The sequence below is a fragment of the Vicia villosa genome, linkage group LG5 (assembly GCF_029867415.1).
Source record: "Vicia villosa cultivar HV-30 ecotype Madison, WI linkage group LG5, Vvil1.0, whole genome shotgun sequence".
In the NCBI taxonomy this organism is placed as follows: domain Eukaryota; kingdom Viridiplantae; phylum Streptophyta; class Magnoliopsida; order Fabales; family Fabaceae; genus Vicia; species Vicia villosa.
Window position 1 is genome coordinate 90,050,137 of NC_081184.1, and position 22,644 is coordinate 90,072,780.

General features: G+C 36.6%; 2 protein-coding genes across 2 annotated transcripts; one reads left to right on the top strand and one right to left on the bottom strand.

The window, feature by feature from the left end:
* Positions 1 to 1,874: 1,874 nt before the first annotated feature.
* LOC131601829 (ferredoxin, root R-B2) lies at positions 1,875 to 4,646 on the bottom strand. The gene is made up of 2 exons (XM_058873726.1): positions 4,498 to 4,646; positions 1,875 to 2,570 (listed from the first exon to the last, which is right to left on the bottom strand). Exon 2 carries the CDS (start codon positions 2,561 to 2,563, stop codon positions 2,096 to 2,098), a length of 468 nt encoding a protein of 155 aa, XP_058729709.1. The 5' UTR covers positions 2,564 to 2,570; positions 4,498 to 4,646; the 3' UTR covers positions 1,875 to 2,095.
* Positions 4,647 to 8,408: 3,762 nt separating this feature from the next.
* On the top strand, positions 8,409 to 10,643 carry LOC131604987 (uncharacterized). Its single transcript, XM_058877394.1, has 3 exons — positions 8,409 to 9,296; positions 9,423 to 10,059; positions 10,177 to 10,643. The coding sequence occupies exons 1-3, from the start codon at positions 8,409 to 8,411 to the stop codon at positions 10,641 to 10,643; spliced, it is 1,992 nt and encodes a 663-aa protein (XP_058733377.1).
* The last annotated feature ends 12,001 nt before the right edge of the window (positions 10,644 to 22,644 follow it).

The window sequence follows — 22,644 nt, forward strand, 5'->3', positions numbered from 1 at the left end:
ACTGGTTTTTTAAACACATATATAATCGTTTCGATAGCGGTTCGGAATAGACGCGAGTCGATTCAGAATCACTTCCGCTGAAAAGTCGTTTAAATCCGTAAAACTGTGAACGATCTATTCACCCCCCCCCCTCTAGATCCTAAGGCCAGCGTCTAACAACGTGAACATGCGTGAACCGACCTTGCCCTAAACAAAGGTCCGGTCGGAAAATGATGTTTAGTGCTTCCGAATAGTGATTTATTGATTAATATGAATTCGATTTATATATTTTCATACAATGTGAATATCCCGCGGATACTTAAGTCTCGCTCTATTGTATAAGTGTACACAAGTGTCCCAAGTTGAGGAGCTTGAGTTTGGGAATCAAATATATATTTAACGTGGTAGAGCTTAATGGACTCATAAGATAGGAAGCACACTGAGATTATTATCTCACCCCACTATTGTTATTGTTTTCCAAATAGTGCTTTACAGGTGAAAGGCAAAGGCAAGCTTGTTTGATGACCCTTGGTGGCTTGATATTTTGGATGGCTTTTCTCCCGCTGTGTAGATAGATATTTTGGGATCATCTAGATGATGATCTAGATCTTAGTTTCGATTTAGGCACCTTTGCATATATGGTGCCATAGGTCTCTATTATTCTTTTGGTTATATATATATATATATATATATATATATATATATATATATATATATATATATATATATATATATATATATATATATATATATACTTTCTAGATATGTATTTTATGTGGGTGTTACAAAAAAATATGTATGAAGAGATATCAACTAGTGTATGGACATATATTGGCAATACAGACGATTTTCCTGTTATAATATGCTTGCATCGAGGGTCAACCTTAAAATCCTACATTTTTACTTTAATTTTGTATGTACTCACGGAACACATCCAAGAGCTAACACTGAGATGTATGTTTTTTGTAGATGATATTGTCCTACTTGGAGATTAAAAGGAGGATTTAAATGAGAAGCTGGAGGATTGGAGACGAGCTTTACAAAAACGTGACTTTCACCTGAGCAGAAGTAAGTCAGAGTACATGAAATGTAACTTTAACAAAAGGAGAAGTGTTTCTAACCTAGAGGTGAAAGTTAAAGAACATATCATCCCACAAGTCACATGGCTTAAATATTTTGAATTTGTATACAAAACAATTGAGAAATGGAAGGAGATGTAAACTATCGAATTCAAGAGGGGTGGTTAAAATGGACAATGGCTTGGAGAATTTTATGTGACACAAATGTATTGCTAAAGTTTAATAATGTCAAATTTTGTCGAACTGCAGTCAGACCCGCGATATTGTACAAGACAGGATATTGGAGAGTTAATAATCAACGTGAAAACAAAACAAATGTTGAAGAGATTAAAATATTCCGGTGGATATGTGGTAAGACTAAACATGATAAGATCAACCATGAAAACATTTGAGTATTGGGATAACACCTATAGTAAAAAAAACGAAAAATCAACTTAGGTGGCTTAGGCATATAGAGGAGACTTGTAGATAATATGGTAAGAAAAGTAAATTAGATTAACATGAATCAAACAACTAAAAGTACAAAAAGACCTAAAGAAAATTATTAAAAAATTTCTTAAAATATAAAAAAAAAATTATAACAGAAGTTAATTCATATAACCGACCACATTTAATAGGATAAGACTTGATTGTTGTTTTACCTTAATTTAGACCGACCAAAAAAATAAACTAGAACAACTTATTCCCTAGTTGAAGATTGTCACATTTTCAATTAAGGAATAAGTTGAGTTTAAGTTAAAATAGCAGGCTATTGACAATGCATGTATCAAGATAGATTTTGTCTATTTTAAAAAGAAAGTGAAATTTCTCAACCAATTATGAAACACCCTTGATGCATTTAAATTTCGAAGTTACCATCTTCTTAAAACTCCGGTGCTTGCACACACAAACAAATATCCATTATCCCATATCACTAATAGTAATGCTAAAAGAAAGATAGATGATTCTAAAGCAGAACAAGCAAACTCAGCTGCTAAATCAACCTTAACTTCCCAGTTTCCTCAAGCAATGGTTTTCAGCTTTCAAGCCACCATTTCTCAGTAAAGTTCACCTTCCTTGTGAGTTTCGATAACACAATCTGCTGTCGGATATGAAACACAGGTAAGTACAAAGCCGTCCTTAAGTTGAGTATCATCCAAGAAAGAGCCATCAGATTGATCCACTGAGCCAGAAACAACCTTTCCAGCGCAAGTAGAGCACGCTCCAGCACGGCACGAATAAGGGAGTTCGACTCCTGCATTCTCCGCTGCATCTAAGATGTAAACGTCATCAGGGGCTTCAAACTCGTCCTCTTTTCCATCTGGTCCAATTAGCTTAACCTTGTAAGCAGCCATGGCAGTTGTTCTATATGAAGTGGATGACTTCAAGCCAAAAGAACTGGAGACACTTCTCATGGACCCGAAAGAGGAAGGGCACTTCACTATGGTAGCACTGGTCGATTGGACGCGGCTTGCCGGTTGAAACATGCATAGCGGAGAAACATTCACAGTTGAGATGGATGCCATTATTTCCCTGAAAATAAATCGATATAATAGAATTAATATTAACAGAATAAAATGGTTGTTTTATTATACAAAGCACAACAAGAGCCAATAGATTATATATAATCATGAATAAAATATTGTAAACCCAATTCAACCCTTAATATCCACAACTAATCTTATGCCTAAACCTATCAGGTTAGCTATAAGTGTCGGTTGGTGTTAAGAGATATAAAACTAATCTTGTGCCTAAACCTATCAGGTTAGCTATAAGTGTTAGTTGGTGTTAGAGATATAAAACTAATCTTGTGCCTAAACCTATCAGGTTAGCTATAAGTGTTGGTTGGTAACAGAATTCCAATTGTAACTCACTACTTCCAAATCATCGCAAGACAATTTCTTAGAAGCATCGGAAAATTGATTTATATATTCATGCCATACAATTATTACAATGTCGTATCAGATTCACACATGTTCAACATGCAAACTTGAACAATAACTTTTGACACTTATTCTTTTGAAAAAGAAACTTAATTACTGAAGAGGGCGAGAAGTGTTTATTGATTTACACCCTTAGATCTGAAAAAAGCAGAATGTGGCCACATTCCCACAGTAGCAGTTAATTCCAAGCATTTATTGTTTCGCTAGCCAGGTCTTAGTTTCTAACACTTTGCTTATTTCAAGGGGTTGGGTAGCTTAACTGGTTTGAGCTAAGGGTTAAAGAACCAGAATTCAAACTTTGGTGAAGAAAAAAATACTAGTAAAAACCTTCAACTCTCATCTGCATGCTTGCAGATATATAAAACCAAAAAAGCTTTTAATTTACCATAATAGTGGCTAAATGTAATGTAGTTAAGTAAGAAAAAGACTTTAATCCTAAAACAAGCCGTAAACTAATTTAATATACCAATGTTGTTGAAAATGTTGAACAAATTTATGCCATAAAAGTTTACAAAGAATGAAATTGGTTCCATTCCTGTTTTATAAATGGCTATTGTTTTATGGAGCTGTATGAGAAGAAGCAAGATTGTAACTCTCTGCTCTTCACTCGAAGCTCCAAGGTTACAATCCAAACATCCTAACTAACAAAATAACTAATCTTATGCTAGGAGAATATTCTAATGACAAATTGCTGCTCATAAAAGAAAAACTCTTTCATAACCAGTCCTAAATACATACTCTAAGACACCACTCAATTGACTCCTACGAAAACACTGATGTAGACACAGAACACCAATTGCAACACAAAGCACCAATAATAATTCTCAATTGCCTCCTACAAAACACAGATGTAGACACTGAACACCGATCACAACACAAAGCACCAATAATAATTCTCAATTGCCCCTACGAAACATGGATGTAGACACGACACAAACACCGATCACAACACAGAGCACCAATAATAATTTTTTTTTAAATGAAAGTAATGGAAGTAACCACGCGAGTTGGGGCTCTGTGTCGAACATATTGATGTTCGAAAGACACATGTCCAACGCAGAACACCGGATCCGCACCTCACCGGCACACCTTCAATGTGTCTTTGCAGGGAAATCTCCAACGAGATCAAAATCCCAGCCAAACACAATAGCAAAAAAACGAACAAAAAAAAACATACAATAAGCACAAAATGACAAAAACCCTAGAGTTGTCAAATCAAACCCCAAAACCCCCCATTAAAGGGGTTTTTGTTATAAAGAAAAGAGATTTCTTCGTTAGTTTCAAGAATAATTAGCAATATCCAAGTTCCTAAAGGATATAATGAATAACTGAAGATACTATTTGGTAGAAAACTATGAGATTCATGAAAAACATATGAAAAAAGATAAACCCTGATCAAGGTTTGATCTAATGAAGAACTATAACTAGTTGAGATAAATTGCAGAGTATACTAATAATAATCTATATTAAACAGAAAATAATGGTTAAGAAAAAGTGAGGATGATTGAAGAGCTTACAGAGGAGGAGAAGATGGTGGTGGCGCTGGTTAGAGATGGAAGCGGAAAAAACGATGTGAGTGTTAACGAAGTGAGAGAGAGAGTGAGGGTTTTAGGTTCCAATTATTTTATTTATATTTATATTATTAATTTTAATTTATTGGGCGTAATAAAATAATAATAATATAGTTGTTGTTGTTGAAAGTTGAAATGAAGGAATATGTTTAACCGACTCACCCACAGATTCGCTATTCGCCGCCCAACCAAACCCACCAACTCATGTCCTTCACTTTTTTTTTTTTTTTTTTTTTTTTACTTTTCTATTTTGTCAATTACTATGGTGCCTTTTTGCCCTATTTTTTTTAATGTGTAAAAAAAAGCTACTTTGAATATTAATTTAGAGAAAATTTCGATTCATATCCCTTAATCTCTTAATTATATGGCGAAATTTCAATTATTTTTCCTGATTCCGTAGATACATATTTGAAAGTACCTTTTAATTTAAATATTTTGGTTTTTTCCGTAGGTATATCTACGGAACATGTTAAAAATAGAGTGTTTTGTAGATGTACTTACGGAACCTTATGTTATATTTTAAATCAGTATTATTTCACTTCAATATTTTTAACAAAAATGAAACATCAAATTATAGTACATCAAAGTAGTGTAATTTAAAGGCAATAGAATATAGTACAACAAAAGAGTACATCGTATAGATCATCCAAATAGTGTCAAATACATAATCAAAATAAAGTGCAAAAATGTAATCAAAATACAAACATCAATAAAATCACAAGCATCACTACTGTGTGTGTCAGACAACATCCTCCACCACTCCTCTGTCTCTAGCCCCGCCTCTGTGACCACCACGTCGTCTGTTGGCTACTCTGTCTCTACCGTCAAGTGCCTCACCTGTCTTAGTACAATGTTGACGGTACAAAAATGCTTCATATTCCACTATAATGATAGCATCTAGTATACACCTGTGATCAGACCCCTCAGAAAAGAAACAATCAACAATGACTGCCCGCGCCATGTCAAGTATCTCACGGCAGCGAGGAAGAACATCTTCAGTGTGGTCCAACTGAGATTGATAAGTCTGCACGATCTCCTCATGGGCTGGTCTGAGTGGTGATCCCACTGCAATGGCTATCATGCAAGGGTGTGGCACCGTGAAGTACCAAGTGATGTACCTGTCGGCGCAGCTCCAGTCTATCTCAAATCTCGTCGCCCGAACCTCATCAGGAACCATGTGATTCTCCTAGTATGGAAAGACCTCATCTATCTGCCAACGGGTAATGACGATAGGAGTGAAGACAGAAGGGTGGCGAGGTATCGTTTGACAGTAGCCGAACTACCGCATAACGCGCTCTGGAAGATAACGAACAATGATGGTCAAATTGGCAGCCAACCATCTGAAATATAGGGTGAAGGTTGAGAAAAACACTTAGAATGGGGGGTTGAATAAGTGATTCTTTTAACAACTTGAATGAAAGACGAACAGAACACAGTTATTTTTATCCTGGTTCACCTTCTCAATAAGGTTACCTCCAGTCCACCCTCAACAAGGTGATTTGCCTCTCTCAACGAGGACTTAATCCACTATAATCAGAACCTGATTACACTTGCACGACCAACTGTCGTGACTCACAATACAGTGCACGAGCCAAACTGCTGGTGACTAACAATCCTGCACAAACCAACTGTTTATGACTAACCAACTTCTAAGACTCAACTAGTCCTAGACTTCTTGAGACTTTTGACCCAACCGGTCTCTCAAGGACTCAATTATCACGTAACTTCTGGTGACAGTGTATAGTATTGCTTCTAGAAAGTTGTAATCACAACTGTGATATTTCACTAAGATTAAGTACAAAATAATGAACTCAGAGGATGAATATGAAAGTTTGCTTTAGCGAGTTTTTCTTCACACTTGATGATTTTTCAGAGTAATGATGTTCACATGTGTGTGATCGGTCACCAATTTTACTTACTTTCCATCGATTATTTAGTAAGAAATCGCTCATTCCGGTAACATCATGGTTTAGTTTTCAATCGCTTTATTTAGTTTTCTTCACATTTTGCAAATGAGTTCTTGTTTATTTTTATTGCTAATTAGATGCTTTTAAGACTTGTTTTGGTAGTGTTTATTGATTTCAGGAAATAGGAAAGTTTCTAAGAGAATTAGAACAAGAGTGGAAGACAATGTGGACAGCCAGTGTCGTTTGACGCGGCCAGTGTCATTTGACACGGGCGGAAGCTGAAGAAGAATGGCATGGGCAGAAGCTGACACGGGCAGCCAGTGTCATTTGACACGGCCAGTGTCATTTGACACGGCCAGAAGTTGAAGAAGAGTACATGGGCAGAAGCTGACATGGGCAGCCCGTGTCATTTGACACGGCCGTGTCAGCGTGGACGTGAGTCATTGGAGCTTTTTGCTGATTTTTCACTTTGGACTCATTAAGGGCAATTTTGTCATTCTGCACCAGATGGAAACATAGTATCACTACTTAAACCTATTTTTCATGGGAAGAGGGCATCTTTTGGCAATTGAATTTTTATTTTCACGTACAATTTGGGAGAAGAGCAGATACATGCAATTGTTGGGAAAACGGAGATCTCTCAACCGCGGAAGCTATTGAAGATCAAAGTCATCCTAATTATATTGTAATGATTTTCTCTTTCACTATGTTTGTTTTTAATTTCATGAACATGAGAGGCTAAACCCCCCAATGCTAGGGGGGGTGTCCCTGATTTCCTATTGTAATGACAATTTGCTTATTTTATTAGTAATTTCATGACTTTTTCACTATCATCTTTTTATATAGTGTTCTTAATGCAAACCATTATTGGAAAATAAGGTTTTGATTTATGGTTAATGTTAGGTTGGAAAACCAAGGTTAATGCTTTTGTATAAAAATATAAATCTGTATAATCAAGGAATTGAGATATATATTTGTAGCCGTAAGTTTTCTGTTGAAACAAAGAGATTAGTATTCTTATTATACCACGAAGGAATTTGGGTATAAAAGAAATATTAAATGATTTTCTTTAAAGGAATTTTGGAAAGTCTCACTCAAAATTTGGTGATGATATGAATTAGTGATGATCTGGCTAATTTTAAGAGTATTGTTATTATAAGGAATTTCATACACAATCCCCTAGCATTACTTTCTTATTTGTCTAATACAAGTTTATTTAGTTGTTATTTTTTTTATTCATATTTTATAATTTTGCAAACAACATTGAAACAAACCAAGGAGTTTTTGTTCAATTGAATTTGTTAAAACACTTAAATTTCTACGCAGTCCTCAAGAGATCGACACTGGGGATAACCCCAATTATTACTACATCGAGAAAATAGTGCACTTGCTATAATTTTCCAATCAAGTTTTTGGCGCCGTTGCCGGGGACTGCCAAAATAAAAGTGATTAATTATTCAATTGAAATTTTGTTGCTCTGCAACCAAAATTTTATTTTCTGCATTCCTATTTATTTGTTGAAGTTTTGTTCCTAACTAACTATCGTCTAATCTTTTTATGCGAGGTAAGACCTCAGCTGAATTTCTTTTTGACGCAGAACCTGAAAGATCATTGCGAGCAAGACTCCGGAAGATTAGACAAGAAAGACTAGCGGCAAACGAAGAAATACCCATAGTTTCGGAATCTGAAAACGAAGAGACACAATCTATTCCTTTTGAGCAGTCAGATTCAGAATCTGAAACTATGGCGGCTGACCCACCTCCCGTTGAAAGACTTTTAGGTGATTATGGAGGAGCGAATGCACCACTTGGCCGGATGACAATAGTTAATCAACCGGTCAACGTCGACCACTTTCAGTTGCATCCTTCAACTATCCGACAACTCGAAAGAAGACCTTTCTCTGGAAAAATCAATGAAGATGCAAATAAGCATCTACAGAGATTTCTGACCATGACTACTTCCCTAAAAATTGAGGGGCATTCTGAAGAAGCCAAAAAGTTAGTGATGTTTCCATTTACACTATCAGAGGATGCTGAAGAGTGGTTCTACTCTTTACCTGCTGGGAGCATTACTACTTGGCAGCAAATGGAGACTACTTTCCTCAACGAGTATTTTCCCGCATCTGTGTACATCCGCAAGAGGTACGACATAGTTAATTTTAAACAGAAGGAAGGGGAGTCACTTGGGGAGGCTTATAAAAGGTACAAAAGATTGTTGGTTGCGTGTCCTACACACAATATGGATGCAACTGAACAAATGCAAAATTTCGTGAATGGCCTAAGAATTAAGACTAAGCAACTCATCGACACAGCTGCTGGTGGCTCAACAAATTTTACAACAGCCACTGGTATTAAGAAGATTATAGAAGCCATTGCTGCAAATGAACACTTGGAGTTATATGACCGTAGTGTGCGCCAACCAGAAGGAATCATCGATCTGAAGTTGGCAAATCAAGTGGTTAAGATGGAGGATCAAATTACAACTGAAGTAGAAAGAAGACTGAAGAAGATAGCCCTGGATACTCAAACGGTAGCACAGGTTCAACCAATTCAACCGATTCAAGCAGTGAATTGTGAAATTTGTGGGGGACCTCATTTTGCTATACATTGTGTTGCAACCGCACAACAAGTAGAAGAGATCAATTTTCTGAAGCAAAATAATCCTTACTCAAATACTTACAATCCGGGATGGAAAAATCACCCGAATTTTTCTTGGAAAGATCAACAAGGGAATGACCAAAAGCAAGGGATCGTACCATACCAACCTCAGCAACAACAGTATCGGCCACCACAGCAGCAACCATATCAACAACCTCCACAACAACAATTCCAACAACAGGTACCCAGAAAAGCAGATTGGGAACTTGCCATTGAAAAGATGGCCGCTCAAAGCTCCCAATTCCAAGAAGAAACAAGGAGTAATTTTCGAAACACGGGTGCATCCATCAAAAATCTTGAGGTTCAGATGAGTCAGATAGCACAACAACTCGCTAATGCTCAACCACAAGGTGCCTTACCAAGTGCAACTGTTACAAACCCAAGGGAGCATCAGAATGTGAATGTCATCTCAACAAGAAGTCAGAGGAGATCAAAACCAGAAGAAAAAAATGAAATCGAGTATGATGATATCATCGAAGTAGATATTGAAGTGCATGAAAATAAGAAAGTGCCAGAGGAGGTGATACAACATGTGAAGCCAACTGAAGAGAGAAGGAAAAAAGAGCCGACACCATTGATTAAGTTGCCGTATCCTTCTCGAGTAGCAAAGAAGGACCAAAAAGAGAAAGACTTGGAGAAGTTTGCCACATACTTCAAAAAGTTAGAGATCAATATTCCATTCTTTGATGCACTCGAGAAGATGCCAATGTACAGGAAATTCATGAAGGAAGTGATATCTAAAAAGAAACCAACAAGGGGTGAAGGGGTAGTTAAGAAGGAGAAATGTTGTGCAATCTCACCAGAGAAGAGAATACCAATCAAGCAGAAAGATCCTGGATCAGTTGCAATACCGTGCACGATAAAAAACAGAACTTTCATGAAGGTTCTAATTGATTCGGGTGCTAGTGTGAGCTTAATGCCATTATCTATCTTCAAAAAGCTCGGTATTGAAAAGGTGAATGAAAGAGGAACAGAGTTGAAATTTGCAGATCACACCATGAAGAGGTCATATGGGGTGGCAGAAGATGTATTGGTAGAAATTGACAAATTTGTTTTTCCAGTTGATTTTGAAATAATGGATATCCCTGAAGATGAAGAGACCCCTATTATTCTGGGTCGACCTTTCTTGCGCACTAGTTGGTGCAATTTTGATATTGAAAAAGGTACTCTGACTTTGAAATCTTTTGATGAAGAAATAACTCTGAAAGTGTTAGACACCAAGAAGCAAGGTGAAAGTGGAGATAATCAATCTTCAGTTGGAATGATCCACATAGTAGGCAAAAGCAAAAGATCGGAACCAACCCCAAAAAGGGTCTCAAGCATAATCTCTCAGGTGGCAACATCTCATATAAAAACTCCAAAGTCCAATAAAGAAATCAAGGAAAGAAAGAAAAGGGAACATCAAGACAAGGAGATGGAAGTTGAAAGTGACTTGAAGCAAAAAGTGGTCCATCCTTTAAATCTAGATGAGTTCTGGGTTGCGGAAAGGACAAGCAACATGGTGTGGAAGAGGAAGTATCCCCCATAATAGAAGGGAATGGACCGTCGAGCCATGCGACGTTAAACGAAGCGCTTTGTGGAAGGCAACCCACAGTTTTCATAATGCAGTTTACTTTTTGTTTTGTTGTCAGAAAATAAAAAAGTGGGTCTCTCTGGTGAAAGCTAGGAAGCGGCAGCCGGAGTCGCAATACCCTCTGTGAGTTCACCCTCGCTATCTCGAATTTAAACATTGAGGTCAATGTTTGGTTCAAGTGTGGGGAGGTTTTTATTGCATTCAGTTTTTAGATTCGGTTATTTGTGTTTGTTCCTAGTAATTCTATGCTATTATGTCTACCATGTGTTACAGATTGATGTGATTTACCGGATGGTTGATGGAGTGGTAGTAAAAGGATGAAAGATCCAACCCAAGCTTGCACCTTAGGCATCCCTGGAAGTTGATACAACCAAAAATTATTGTGGGACGCAACTTAACAACACCGGACTGAGATTGAAAGTTGGCATACACGAACCGAAAAAGAAGCAACATCACACAAGAAATACTATGGATCTTGTAAGCTATGCCCAACAATGCGAGAGCTCAAAAAAGCCAAATATGCATCATCATGAGAGAATAGTCAGGTATGACTTTACCACTTTGAATTTGCGTATGTTCTACTCATATGACACTACACATTGACACACACTGAGGCACGTTGTTTGTGTTAACATTGAGCCTTTCCAGCCACCCTGTATTATGTTTATCCTTTGCAAACCCCTTTGAGCCTGTATCCTTTGTTTGTGTTAACCACATCTATTAACCCTTGGCCAAAAAGAAAAAAAAAATCTTTAAATTCAATTTCTTTTCCTACCCTGCTCAGCATAAGTGTTTGATGTTGTTGTTAAATCAGTGCAAAATCATAGGTTTGGGGTAGTACGCCTAAAACAAAGGCGAGTGCGAAAAAAAATATATGTGTTGAAAAAAAAAAGAGAAGAAAAAGTGTTGAGACATCAAAATGCATATGAAAAAAAAGAGAGAGGAATTGGAATTAGCACTCGCCAAAGCATACGCTCAAAGCAACAATTGAGTGAAGAAAAAGAGTAGAAATGGTGTGATTGAATCCCATGATGTTAAACGAAGCACTAAAACAAGAACAACAACACGAATGTTGAGCCTACACCCCTTGCATATCCTATTCCTTGTTTATCCCACCTGTCCTAAGCCCCGTTTCAACCCAAAGACCTCAAAAAGTGTGTGCAAAGTGTTTGTGTATGAAAGTAGAATATATTCGAATTTAAAAGTTGGTATTACATATTATGAACTTGTGAGTGAATTTTTATTCTGAACCCCGAGAGAATTGGTGAGATGTGTGATAAAGCTTACAGGTGAAGTGGTAATTTGATGTGATAGTGAAGCGGGCGATTCGGGTTGTGAAATCGACAAGATTGACCGGAATGGTGAAAGTTGAGTTGCGAAAAGCACGGTTGTATTGTGGTAAGCTTAATTCAGGGGTGACCTCAGTTTTGTCTATTCATGCATTGCGTGAGGACAAGCAATGAGATAAGTTTGGGGTTGTGATCGGTCACCAATTTTACTTACTTTCCATCGATTATTTAGTAAGAAATCGCTCATTCCGGTAACATCATGGTTTAGTTTTCAATCGCTTTATTTAGTTTTCTTCACATTTTGCAAATGAGTTCTTGTTTATTTTTATTGCTAATTAGATGCTTTTAAGACTTGTTTTGGTAGTGTTTATTGATTTCAGGAAATAGGAAAGTTTCTAAGAGAATTAGAACAAGAGTGGAAGACAATGTGGACAGCCAGTGTCGTTTGACGCGGCCAGTGTCATTTGACACGGGCAGAAGCTGAAGAAGAATGGCATGGGCAGAAGCTGACACGGGCAGCCAGTGTCATTTGACACGGCCAGTGTCATTTGACACGGCCAGTGTCATTTGACACGGCCAGTGTCATTTGACACGGCCAGAAGCTGAAGAAGAGTACATGGGCAGAAGCTGACACGGGCAGCCCGTGTCATTTGACACGGCCGTGTCAGCGTGGACGTGAGTCATTGGAGCTTTTTGCTGATTTTTCACTTTGGACTCATTAAGGGCAATTTTGTCATTCTGCACCAGATGGAAACATAGTATCACTACTTAAACCTATTTTTCATGGGAAGAGGGCATCTTTTGGCAATTGAATTTTTATTTTCACGTACAATTTGGGAGAAGAGCAGATACATGCAATTGTTGGGAAAACGGAGATCTCTCAACCGCGGAAGCTATTGAAGATCAAAGTCATCCTAATTATATTGTAATGATTTTCTCTTTCACTATGTTTGTTTTTAATTTCATGAACATGAGAGGCTAAACCCCCCAATGCTAGGGGGGGTGTCCCTGATTTCCTATTGTAATGACAATTTGCTTATTTTATTAGTAATTTCATGACTTTTTCACTATCATCTTTTTATATAGTGTTCTTAATGCAAACCATTATTGGAAAATAAGGTTTTGATTTATGGTTAATGTTAGGTTGGAAAACCAAGGTTAATGCTTTTGTATAAAAATATAAATCTGTATAATCAAGGAATTGAGATATATATTTGTAACCGTAAGTTTTCTGTTGAAACAAAGAGATTAGTATTCTTATTATACCACGAAGGAATTTGGGTATAAAAGAAATATTAAATGATTTTCTTTAAAGGAATTTTGGAAAGTCTCACTCAAAATTTGGTGATGATATGAATTAGTGATGATCTGGCTAATTTTAAGAGTATTGTTATTATAAGGAATTTCATACACAATCCCCTAGCATTACTTTCTTATTTGTCTAATACAAGTTTATTTAGTTGTTATTTTTTTTATTCATATTTTATAATTTTGCAAACAACATTGAAACAAACCAAGGAGTTTTTGTTCAACTGAATTTGTTAAAACACTTAAGTTTCTACGCAGTCCTCAAGAGATCGACACTGGGGATAACCCCAATTATTACTACATCGAGAAAATAGTGCACTTGCTATAATTTTCCGATCAGTGTGATTATTTTTTTATATTCAAGAGATCATGAGTATATATAGCCTTAAGATTTTTGCCCGTTAACTTCAGCTCCTTTTTCGCAACATTAAATGGTTTGTGTGTTGTCCTAACCTTTGTTTTCTTCCAAGGATTTACATGTGGATAGCTTCTTCAATCAGCCTTGGGAATTGCACTTTTTGAGTGTTGCATCCGTTTTATTAATGATTATGTCTTTAAAGGTATATTTTGAATCAGTCTTTGTGATCTTTTGTTCGGCTTTGTATTTCAACTTCTGTTGTAGTTGTATATTTTGAATCAGTCTTCGTGATCTTCTGTTCAACTTTGTATTTCAGCTTCTGTTGTAGATGTATTCACAATGGTTTGGTGCAATATCAGAATTTGCCTTGAAGACTTGAGTATCTCTTGCATTTATCCAGCTTTAGATAAATTCCAAGTTTTGATTGTGCCGGTATTGATACATCTTCAGAAATCAGAAATATATAATTAGAGTACCATGTTTGCTTATACAAAATTTATTTGTTTGTTATCATCAAAACACTAAAATATGATTAGAACCAAACTTTCTTCTAACAATCTCCCCCTTTTTGAAGATGACAAAACATTTACGTTCTGTTCAGAAATTTTGTATATGAGAGAAACATCCCCCCCCCCCTGAGATGTGTAATTTCCCCCTGAAATAAATATTTAGAGGGAAAAAATATAATAGATAACTTCCCTGAATAATTTTCTCTTTGACTTGATTCTTTAGAAGATTGATGGATGTGGCTATGCATACGCGCATCTTCACAGAATTTCTAAGAATATATATTCCTGCATTCTTTTTAACAATAGAAACTTCTGGTACACAAGTTAAAGAAGATTTATCTTTGATTTGTAGGACTTGTCCAGATAATATATGTTTTGTTCAAATTTTCATAAGATTCAAAATTTCTAAGGTTGTAATTAAATTCTTTGTTTCTTAATCTCCCCCTTTTTGTCATAATCAAAAAAGTGTATGAAGTTGTATGAGAATGTATGAGTTATTTTAGTCAGGTAGGACTGTTATAAGCATTAAAAGATCATATTATCCCAGACAGAAACAATAAAACAAAGAAAGCATTCATTGATCAGAAAATAATGGATACATACTTCAAGATACTAAGACACAGACTCCTAGTAGCTATATTCATAATATCCTCCATGAAAGAAGAAGCGATCACAACGCTCAGCATACAGTGCTTCCCTCTTGTTCGGAAGTTCTGAAGTGCGAAGTGTGTTCACTATTCCTGCAGATTCAAAACAAGCTGACAGGACTCTTCCATAGAGTATGAAGAATTCTTGACCACACTTGAAAGCTATTAGAGACTCTCTCAAGTGTCCAAAGATGATCGCAGCAAGGTTTATTGGTTTATTTGATTCCATGCGATTGATCAAGAACCTATCTCTAGCATACAGGATTTTATGGAATTTTCCTCTAGGAATGAGGTTTGAAAGAATCATTCTAAACCAGACTTGTTTGGATGAAAAGAGGTAAAAGGGGTTATTTCTGAGATGACGATCTAGTCTACTCAAGTCGTTTGGAATGACAAATGCATTAGCATAGTCAAAGACGGTGAGACATGCAGCATTATTCCTGGCTAGACATCCAATTACTTCAACAATGGGTGCTTTAGAGATTACGAATTGAATTCCATGAATGAAGGAAGTAATACTCAGGTTATCTTTACTGACTGAAGCATTAACCCAAAAAATTTTGACAAGGTTTGGAAGAACATAACCATTTAGGAGAGAAATGTAGGATTCCCATCCTTGTTTATGACAGAGGTTGATGTAATAGTTGTCTCTTTTGGCTAACCATAAGTTTTGTTCTTTTATGACAGTGAGTGTAACACCTCAATTCTACCCAAAGCATTTAGGCAAGAAAATATCAAAGTATTAAAATTTCATTCAACACAATTAGGATGTTACACTAAGTAACCAAACAAACACCTAGAAAACAAACGGACATCAGCGATGCCAAAAGCATACACACCTGCCAATAAAACGATACATAACACACGGAAGATGTGAACATATATATATATATATGTACATATAGCTCTCACTCTCAAAGAGGAGTTTTCCAAAATAAAGTGTTTACAATACACAATGGCACGTTATCACATATACATGTTCAAAAGAGTCATATACAAATAAATAACAACAGACTCCCGACTACCCAGTGTTACATATCAGAGCGACCAACAAGACCAACTGGAGAACTACCTCTTCCAAAAGACTCCCAAAGCGGCTAATCTGCAGGATGCCACTCAAGCATCAAATCAGCAGAAGGGTGAGAATATAATTCATAATGAAAAGCATGACAAATATAGTAATGCCAACAAGTATCATCAAGAATCATACAACAAGGTAATCCACTCATTTAACCACAATCGATATACAAGTAATGCGACACATGAATGATAACATAAATTATAAGGACAGACAATGGTGAATGAGACTCGACTATGCATATGCATGTGGTACCAAATCCGGAGTAAAACTCCTCCTTGTCATTATGACAAATACACCTGCCGAGCATTATGCTGGGACTTTATTCCACTCAGGAAGCCCGCAGGCTGTCGTCATCGAGCATATAGCTCCCACTGATGACCTCTTGCCACTCAGGCTAATATACCGTTACCGAGCATTAAGCTCCTACTGGTAACCAATGCCCGCAGGCCATCTGTTAACAGCATTCCGCCATTAACGTATTGAAATGTTATGCTGTGCAAATATATGACTCTATTACACGACAACAACATCATCAACAATATAACACGATCATACACTCACGTTACATCGTTTATATTCTATCCAAAAGGATACATCACCAATTAATAACATCGTTATCAATTACATCACACCATAATTACCACACAAGCATAAATAAGCACACAGCACACATTCACCGTCAAAACATACTGGCCACGTCGGCATAAATGATCGCATAACACACTTATACACATTAAATTTATATTGGCCATCGGCCCACAACTTCATCAATACATCATCAACAAGTTGTAATAACAACAATTCAACAATGATAATACATCATTCTCATAACAACAATTACTTGCCATAAGGCCACACATCATATTAATAACAAACAACCAAACATCGTCACATATCAAGAATGAACATTCATTAATACATAACACATCATCATGATTTATCATGCACTAGTTCACAAAACCATTTATGAAAATCAACCAACCACTACTACATCCTACATCATCATATAGAGCATGGAAATAGCTTCCAAACGTTTCAAACGACACATAAAACGAATACCCGAGTTAAAAGATACGACTTTTCAAAGTTTGTAAAGCATAAACATACTTCATATGTTAACCCTACTTAGTTCTATCACTAAATCCTAATAAAAATAATAGGATACTACATCCTATTGAAGGATAGAAAAACACTTAGAAAGGGGGGGGGTTTGAATAAGTGTAGCTTTAAAACTTGACAGATAAAAATAAATTGCACAGTTATTTTTATCCTGGTTCGTTGTTAACTAAACTACTCCAGTCCACCCCCGCAGAGATGATTTACCTCAACTGAGGATTTAATCCACTAATCGCACGGATTACAATGGTTTTCCACTTAGTCAGCAACTAAGTCTTCCAGAGTCTTCTGATCACACACTGATCACTCCAGGAACAACTGCTTAGATACCCTCTAAGACTTTCTAGAGTATTCTGATCCACACGATCACTCTAGTTACAACCTGCTTAGATAACCTCTAAGACTTCCTAGAGTATTCTGATCCACACGATCACTCTAGTTCCTTACAACTTAATGTAATCAATTCTAAGAGTATTACAATTGCTTCTTAAAAGCTATAATCACAAACTGTGATATTTCTCTTAACGTTTAAGCTTAATCTCACTAATATATTACAACAGCAATGTAGTGAGCTTTGATGAAGATGAAGATTCTGAGCTTTGAATAGAACAGAGTATCAGCAAGTTAATATGAGTTGTTTTGTGCAGAATCGTTAACCTTGCTTCTCATCAGAACTTCATATTTATAGGCGTTGGAGAAGATGACCGTTGAGTGCATTTAATGCTTTGCGTGTTCCGTACAGCATCGCATTTAATGTTATGCGCTTTTGTCAACTACCTCGAGCCTTGTTCACGCTGTGTCTACTGACGTTGCCTATAATAGCTTTTAACGTTCCTTTTGTCAGTCAGCGTAGCTTGCCACTTGTACTTCCTTCTGATCTGATGTTTGTGAATACAACGTTTGAATATCATCATAGTCAAACAGCTTGGTGCAAAGCATCTTCTGATCTTCTGACCTTGAAGTGCTTCTGTGCGTGATACCATCAGAACTTCAGTGCTTCTGATCTCATGTTCTTCTGATGCTTCCATAGACCCATGTTCTGATTCTGCTTCGACCATCTTCTGATGTCTTGCCAGACCATGTTCTGATGTTGCATGCTGAACCCTTTGAGACAAAGCTTCTGAGCGCTGAATTATGCATACTCTTTATATATTTCCTGAAAAGGAAATTGCATTGGATTAGAGTACCATATTATCTTAAGCAAAATTCATATTATTGTTATCATCAAAACTAAGATAATTGATCAGAACAAATCTTGTTCTAACAATCTCCCCCTTTTTGATGATGACAAAAACATATATAAATGATATGAATTTGCGATCAGAAAGAGCAGACGGCAAAAGACAAATTACACAGCTATAGCATAAGCATATGAATATGTCTCCCCCTGAGATTAACAATCTCCCCCTGAGATAAATAATCTCCCCCTGAAATAAATACTCGAAGAACTTTAATAAAAGACTTCCGTGATTATTTCGGTAGAGACGATCACATAAGCTTCTGTCTTCAGAGAATTCATAGCTTCTGACTTCTGCTTCCATTGGACAGCTTCAGAACTAGAATTTCTTTAGATCCCTAGAACACTCACAGCTTCTGATTCCTGCTTCCATCTAGGACAGCTTCAGAACTTGAATTTCTTTGATCTTCTGAACATTCACAGCTTCTGATTTCTGCTTCCATCTAGGACAGCTTCAGAACTTGAATTTCTTTGATCTTCAGAACATTCACAGCTTCTGATTTCTGCTTCCATTTAGGATAGCTTCAGAACTTGAGTTTTCTACCAACATCACTTCATGCTAGATTTGTATCAGAACATTGTTGAATGTACCAGAGCATCATCAGAGCATCTCTACATCCTGAAATGTTACAGAACAAAAACTAAACGACAAAAGTCAGCATGAACGAGTCAGAACATAAAATGTATATTCGAACACATGATATGTATTAGAGCCATTTAGGCTAAAATAATGTATCAGAGCAAATAGAATTTTGTCAAAGCAAATAGACAAATATGGATCAAATTCTATTATCAGTGCTTCTGATTCATTCTTCTTTCTTGCTTCTGATTTCTGAAGCTTGACAGCACTTAGCTTGCTTCAGTTTCCATGAGTTTATTCTTTTTACAGAATAACACTTCTTATGGTTTTGCTTCTTGTGTTTGCTTTGAAGATTCTCTTCACTTCTTTATACCTGCAAAACACTTAAACCATATAGAACTTGCAGTTCTTGTTAGTAAATGTGTGGGAGCTATACCCAGCAACTGATAGATTAATCAAATCATTTATCATTTATCTTCTCCCCCTTTTTGTCATAACATCAAAAAGAATATTTCAAAAGATTCAGATGCATAAAACGACAAATAAAATCACTTGAGTGTAAAACAGAGAAACTTTTCATTGATAATCAAAAGATATTACATGAGAAGATTTTTAACAAGCAGATGCAACAGGGAAAGAAAACTACTAAGACCAAAGACTAAGACCCTAGCTAAGACAAAATCTGTGCCAACATGTCTTGAACCCTGTCATTAGTTGCAGTTTTCCTTGCCATGAAGGAGTGAAACGCATCATTGACTGCTTCTTGGGCTTCCAGGCGAGGGGTCAGGGAGACTTGGTTCTGATGCAGATCTTCCACGATCTTTATCAGAGACAACATTCTCAGCAGGTGAAAATGAAGAGATTTCTTTGGAATGGGTTGAGGGAGAGGAAAGGTTAGATGAGGAGGAAGTTGAGTCTTGAAGGTAAAAAGATGAGGAAGAAGATGGAGATGATGGAGGGCTTTTACCAGGGGGTTGAAACACACGTCTAGAATAGTTTCCAGATAACTTTGCTTCGAATGGATTCACCTTGAGAGGGTCATAGGTGATCTTTATCTTTTTGGGTTTGGAAGAAGATGTTTCAACAGCTTTTCTCTTTTTGTTTTGATCATTTTCATGGTTTCCTGGGCTTGATGAAGAGTTCATGATGGATTTGCAGATAATGAACAGCTAGGGTTTGATATGAATGCAAAAAGATAGAGAAGGAAAACAACGACAGAGTGTAATAGAGAAAATATAAGAGGGAAGGAGAAGCGTTTGAAGAGTATTTAAAATGAAACAAATGATGGATAGCATTTAATGTTAAGTGACATGAGGAGAGATAATAAAGACAAATGAGATGACTAGCACAGTTACCTATGGTCGGCGTCCCTTCAACTGCACGCGCGCTTATCCATGAACAGTAACGACAGGTTTACCATCCCGAGATAAAACGTTACAGCTGTTTTGCTTTAAAAGAGGTTCTGAATCAACTTAGACAATGAAACGTTAGTAATAACCGAATCATTATTTCTAAAAGATTTCAATCAGAACTTCTGATAATAAAAAAAATCCACATTCATTTCAGAAGATACTCATACGTAAGAACTTCTCATCTTCTCATTCTGGGCATAAATCCATACTGATGTTCTTCAGAATGAACTTAAACCTATCTTCAGCCAGGGGTTTTGTAAAGATATCAGCCCATTGATGGTCTGTATCAACAAAGTTTAAAGATATAACACCCTTCTGAACATAGTCCCTTATGAAATGATGTTTAATCTCAATATGTTTAGCCTTTGAATGAAGAATAGGATTCTTAGATAAACATATAGCAGAAGTATTATCACAGAATATAGGAATGTTACTCTCATATATCTGATAATCTTCTAACTGACTCTTCATCCAGAGCATCTGTGTACTGCAACCAGCAGCAGCGACATATTCTGCTTCTGTTGTTGATAGAGCAATAGTTGCTTGCTTCTTGCTATACCAGGAGATCAAATGACTTCCAAGAAATTGGCAACTTCCTGGAGTACTCTTTCTTTCAATTCTGTCTCCAGCATAGTCAGCATCGCAGAATCCTACTAAGTTGTATTCTTTAGATTTTCTGTAAACTAAGCCAACATTAGTAGTACCTTTCAGATACCTTAGAATTCTCTTAACAGCAGTTAAATGAGATTCTCTAGGATCTGATTGGAATCTAGCACACAAACAAACACTGAACAGAATGTCAGGTCTAGAAGCAGTCAAATATAGAAGAGATCCAATCATACCTCTGTATAACTTCTGATCTACCTTCTTACTTACCTCATCCTTACCTAGGATGCATGTTGGATGCATAGGAGTTTTGGCTTCTTTGCAGTCTAGAAGATTAAACTTCTTCAGAAGTTCCTTCACATACTTGGTTTGGTGAACATATGTTCCTTCTGGTGTTTGATTTATTTGTATTCCAAGGAAATACTTGAGTTCTCCCATCATGCTCATTTCAAACTCAGCCTGCATAGACTCAGCAAACTCCTTTCCAAGTGTAGCATTAGATGTTCCAAAAATAATATCATCTACATATATTTGACAAATTAAAATATCCCTTTTAAAGGTTTTACAAAAGAGAGTAGTGTCCACTTTTCCTCTAGTGAAACCATTATCCAGAAGGAAAGAACTTAAGCGTTCATACCAAGCTCTGGGAGCTTGTTTCAATCCATACAACGATTTCTTTAATTTAAAAACATGATTAGGAGACATAGAGTCTTCAAAACCAGGAGGTTGATGGACATAAACTTCTTCATCTATATAACCATTTAAGAAGGCACTCTTAACATCCATCTGATAAAGAGTGATGTTATGTTGAGTGGCAAATGAAATTAATAGACGAATAGATTCTAACCTGGCCACTGGTGCAAAGGTTTCTGTATAGTCAATCCCTTCTTGCTGACTATAACCCTGAGCCACCAGTCTGGCTTTGTTCCTTACCACTTCACCTTTCTCACTGAGCTTGTTTCTGAAGACCCATTTTGTACCGATTATATTGAATCCATCTGGTCTAGGAACAAGATCCCAAACATCATTCCTTGTAAACTGATTCAGTTCTTCTTGCATAGCAATTATCCAGTCTGGATCTTCTAGAGCATGATCAACAGAAGTTGGCTCGATCAAAGATACAAGACCTAATTGACAGTCTGCATTGTTCTTAAGGAATGCTCTTGTTCTGATTGGATCATCCTTCTTTCCAAGAATGACATCTTCTGAATGACCAGAGATGAGTCTGGATGATCTTCTGACAGATGGTTCTTCAGAAATGCTTAGATTCTCCAGAGAAGCTGATACTTGATCTTCAGATTCTTTGCTTCTGAGAAGCTCTGCTTCTGATGCGTTGCTTCTTGGCTCAACAACTTCTGATATATCAATATCACAATCTGCAAAATTATCAAACTGCTTTGGTTTTTCAGAACCAAGCTTATCATCAAACCTGATATTGATTGATTCTTCCACAATTCATAAGGAGTCTTATTTAGAATAGGTCTGATAGAGATTCTATTCTGAATATAGCATGCAGTGTTTATTGCTTCTGCCCAGAAATGCTTAGCCATATTGGTTTCATTGATCATGGTTCTGGCCATTTCTTGCAGAGTCCTATTCTTTCGTTCTACAACTCCATTTTGCTGTGGAGTTCTAGGACAAGAGAAATCATGGGCAATACCATTTTCTTTGAAGAATTCTTCAAAGGATCTGTTCTCAAATTCACCACCATGATCACTTCTAACCTTTATGATTTTACACTCTTTTTCAGATTGAATCTGAATGCAGAAATCAAAGAACACTGAATGAGACTCATCCTTGTGTTTCAAGAATT

Bases quoted from the DNA above. Each gene is read 5' to 3' on its own strand.
- LOC131601829 (XM_058873726.1), bottom strand. From the start codon at position 2,563: ATGGCATCCATCTCAACTGTGAATGTTTCTCCGCTATGCATGTTTCAA.
- LOC131604987 (XM_058877394.1), top strand. From the start codon at position 8,409: ATGACTACTTCCCTAAAAATTGAGGGGCATTCTGAAGAAGCCAAAAAG. The intron at 9,297-9,422 runs GTACCCAGAAAA...CTTGAGGTTCAG, and splicing joins AACAACAATTCCAACAACAG to ATGAGTCAGATAGCACAACA. The intron at 10,060-10,176 runs GTATTGAAAAGG...TTGTTTTTCCAG, and splicing joins ATCTATCTTCAAAAAGCTCG to TTGATTTTGAAATAATGGAT.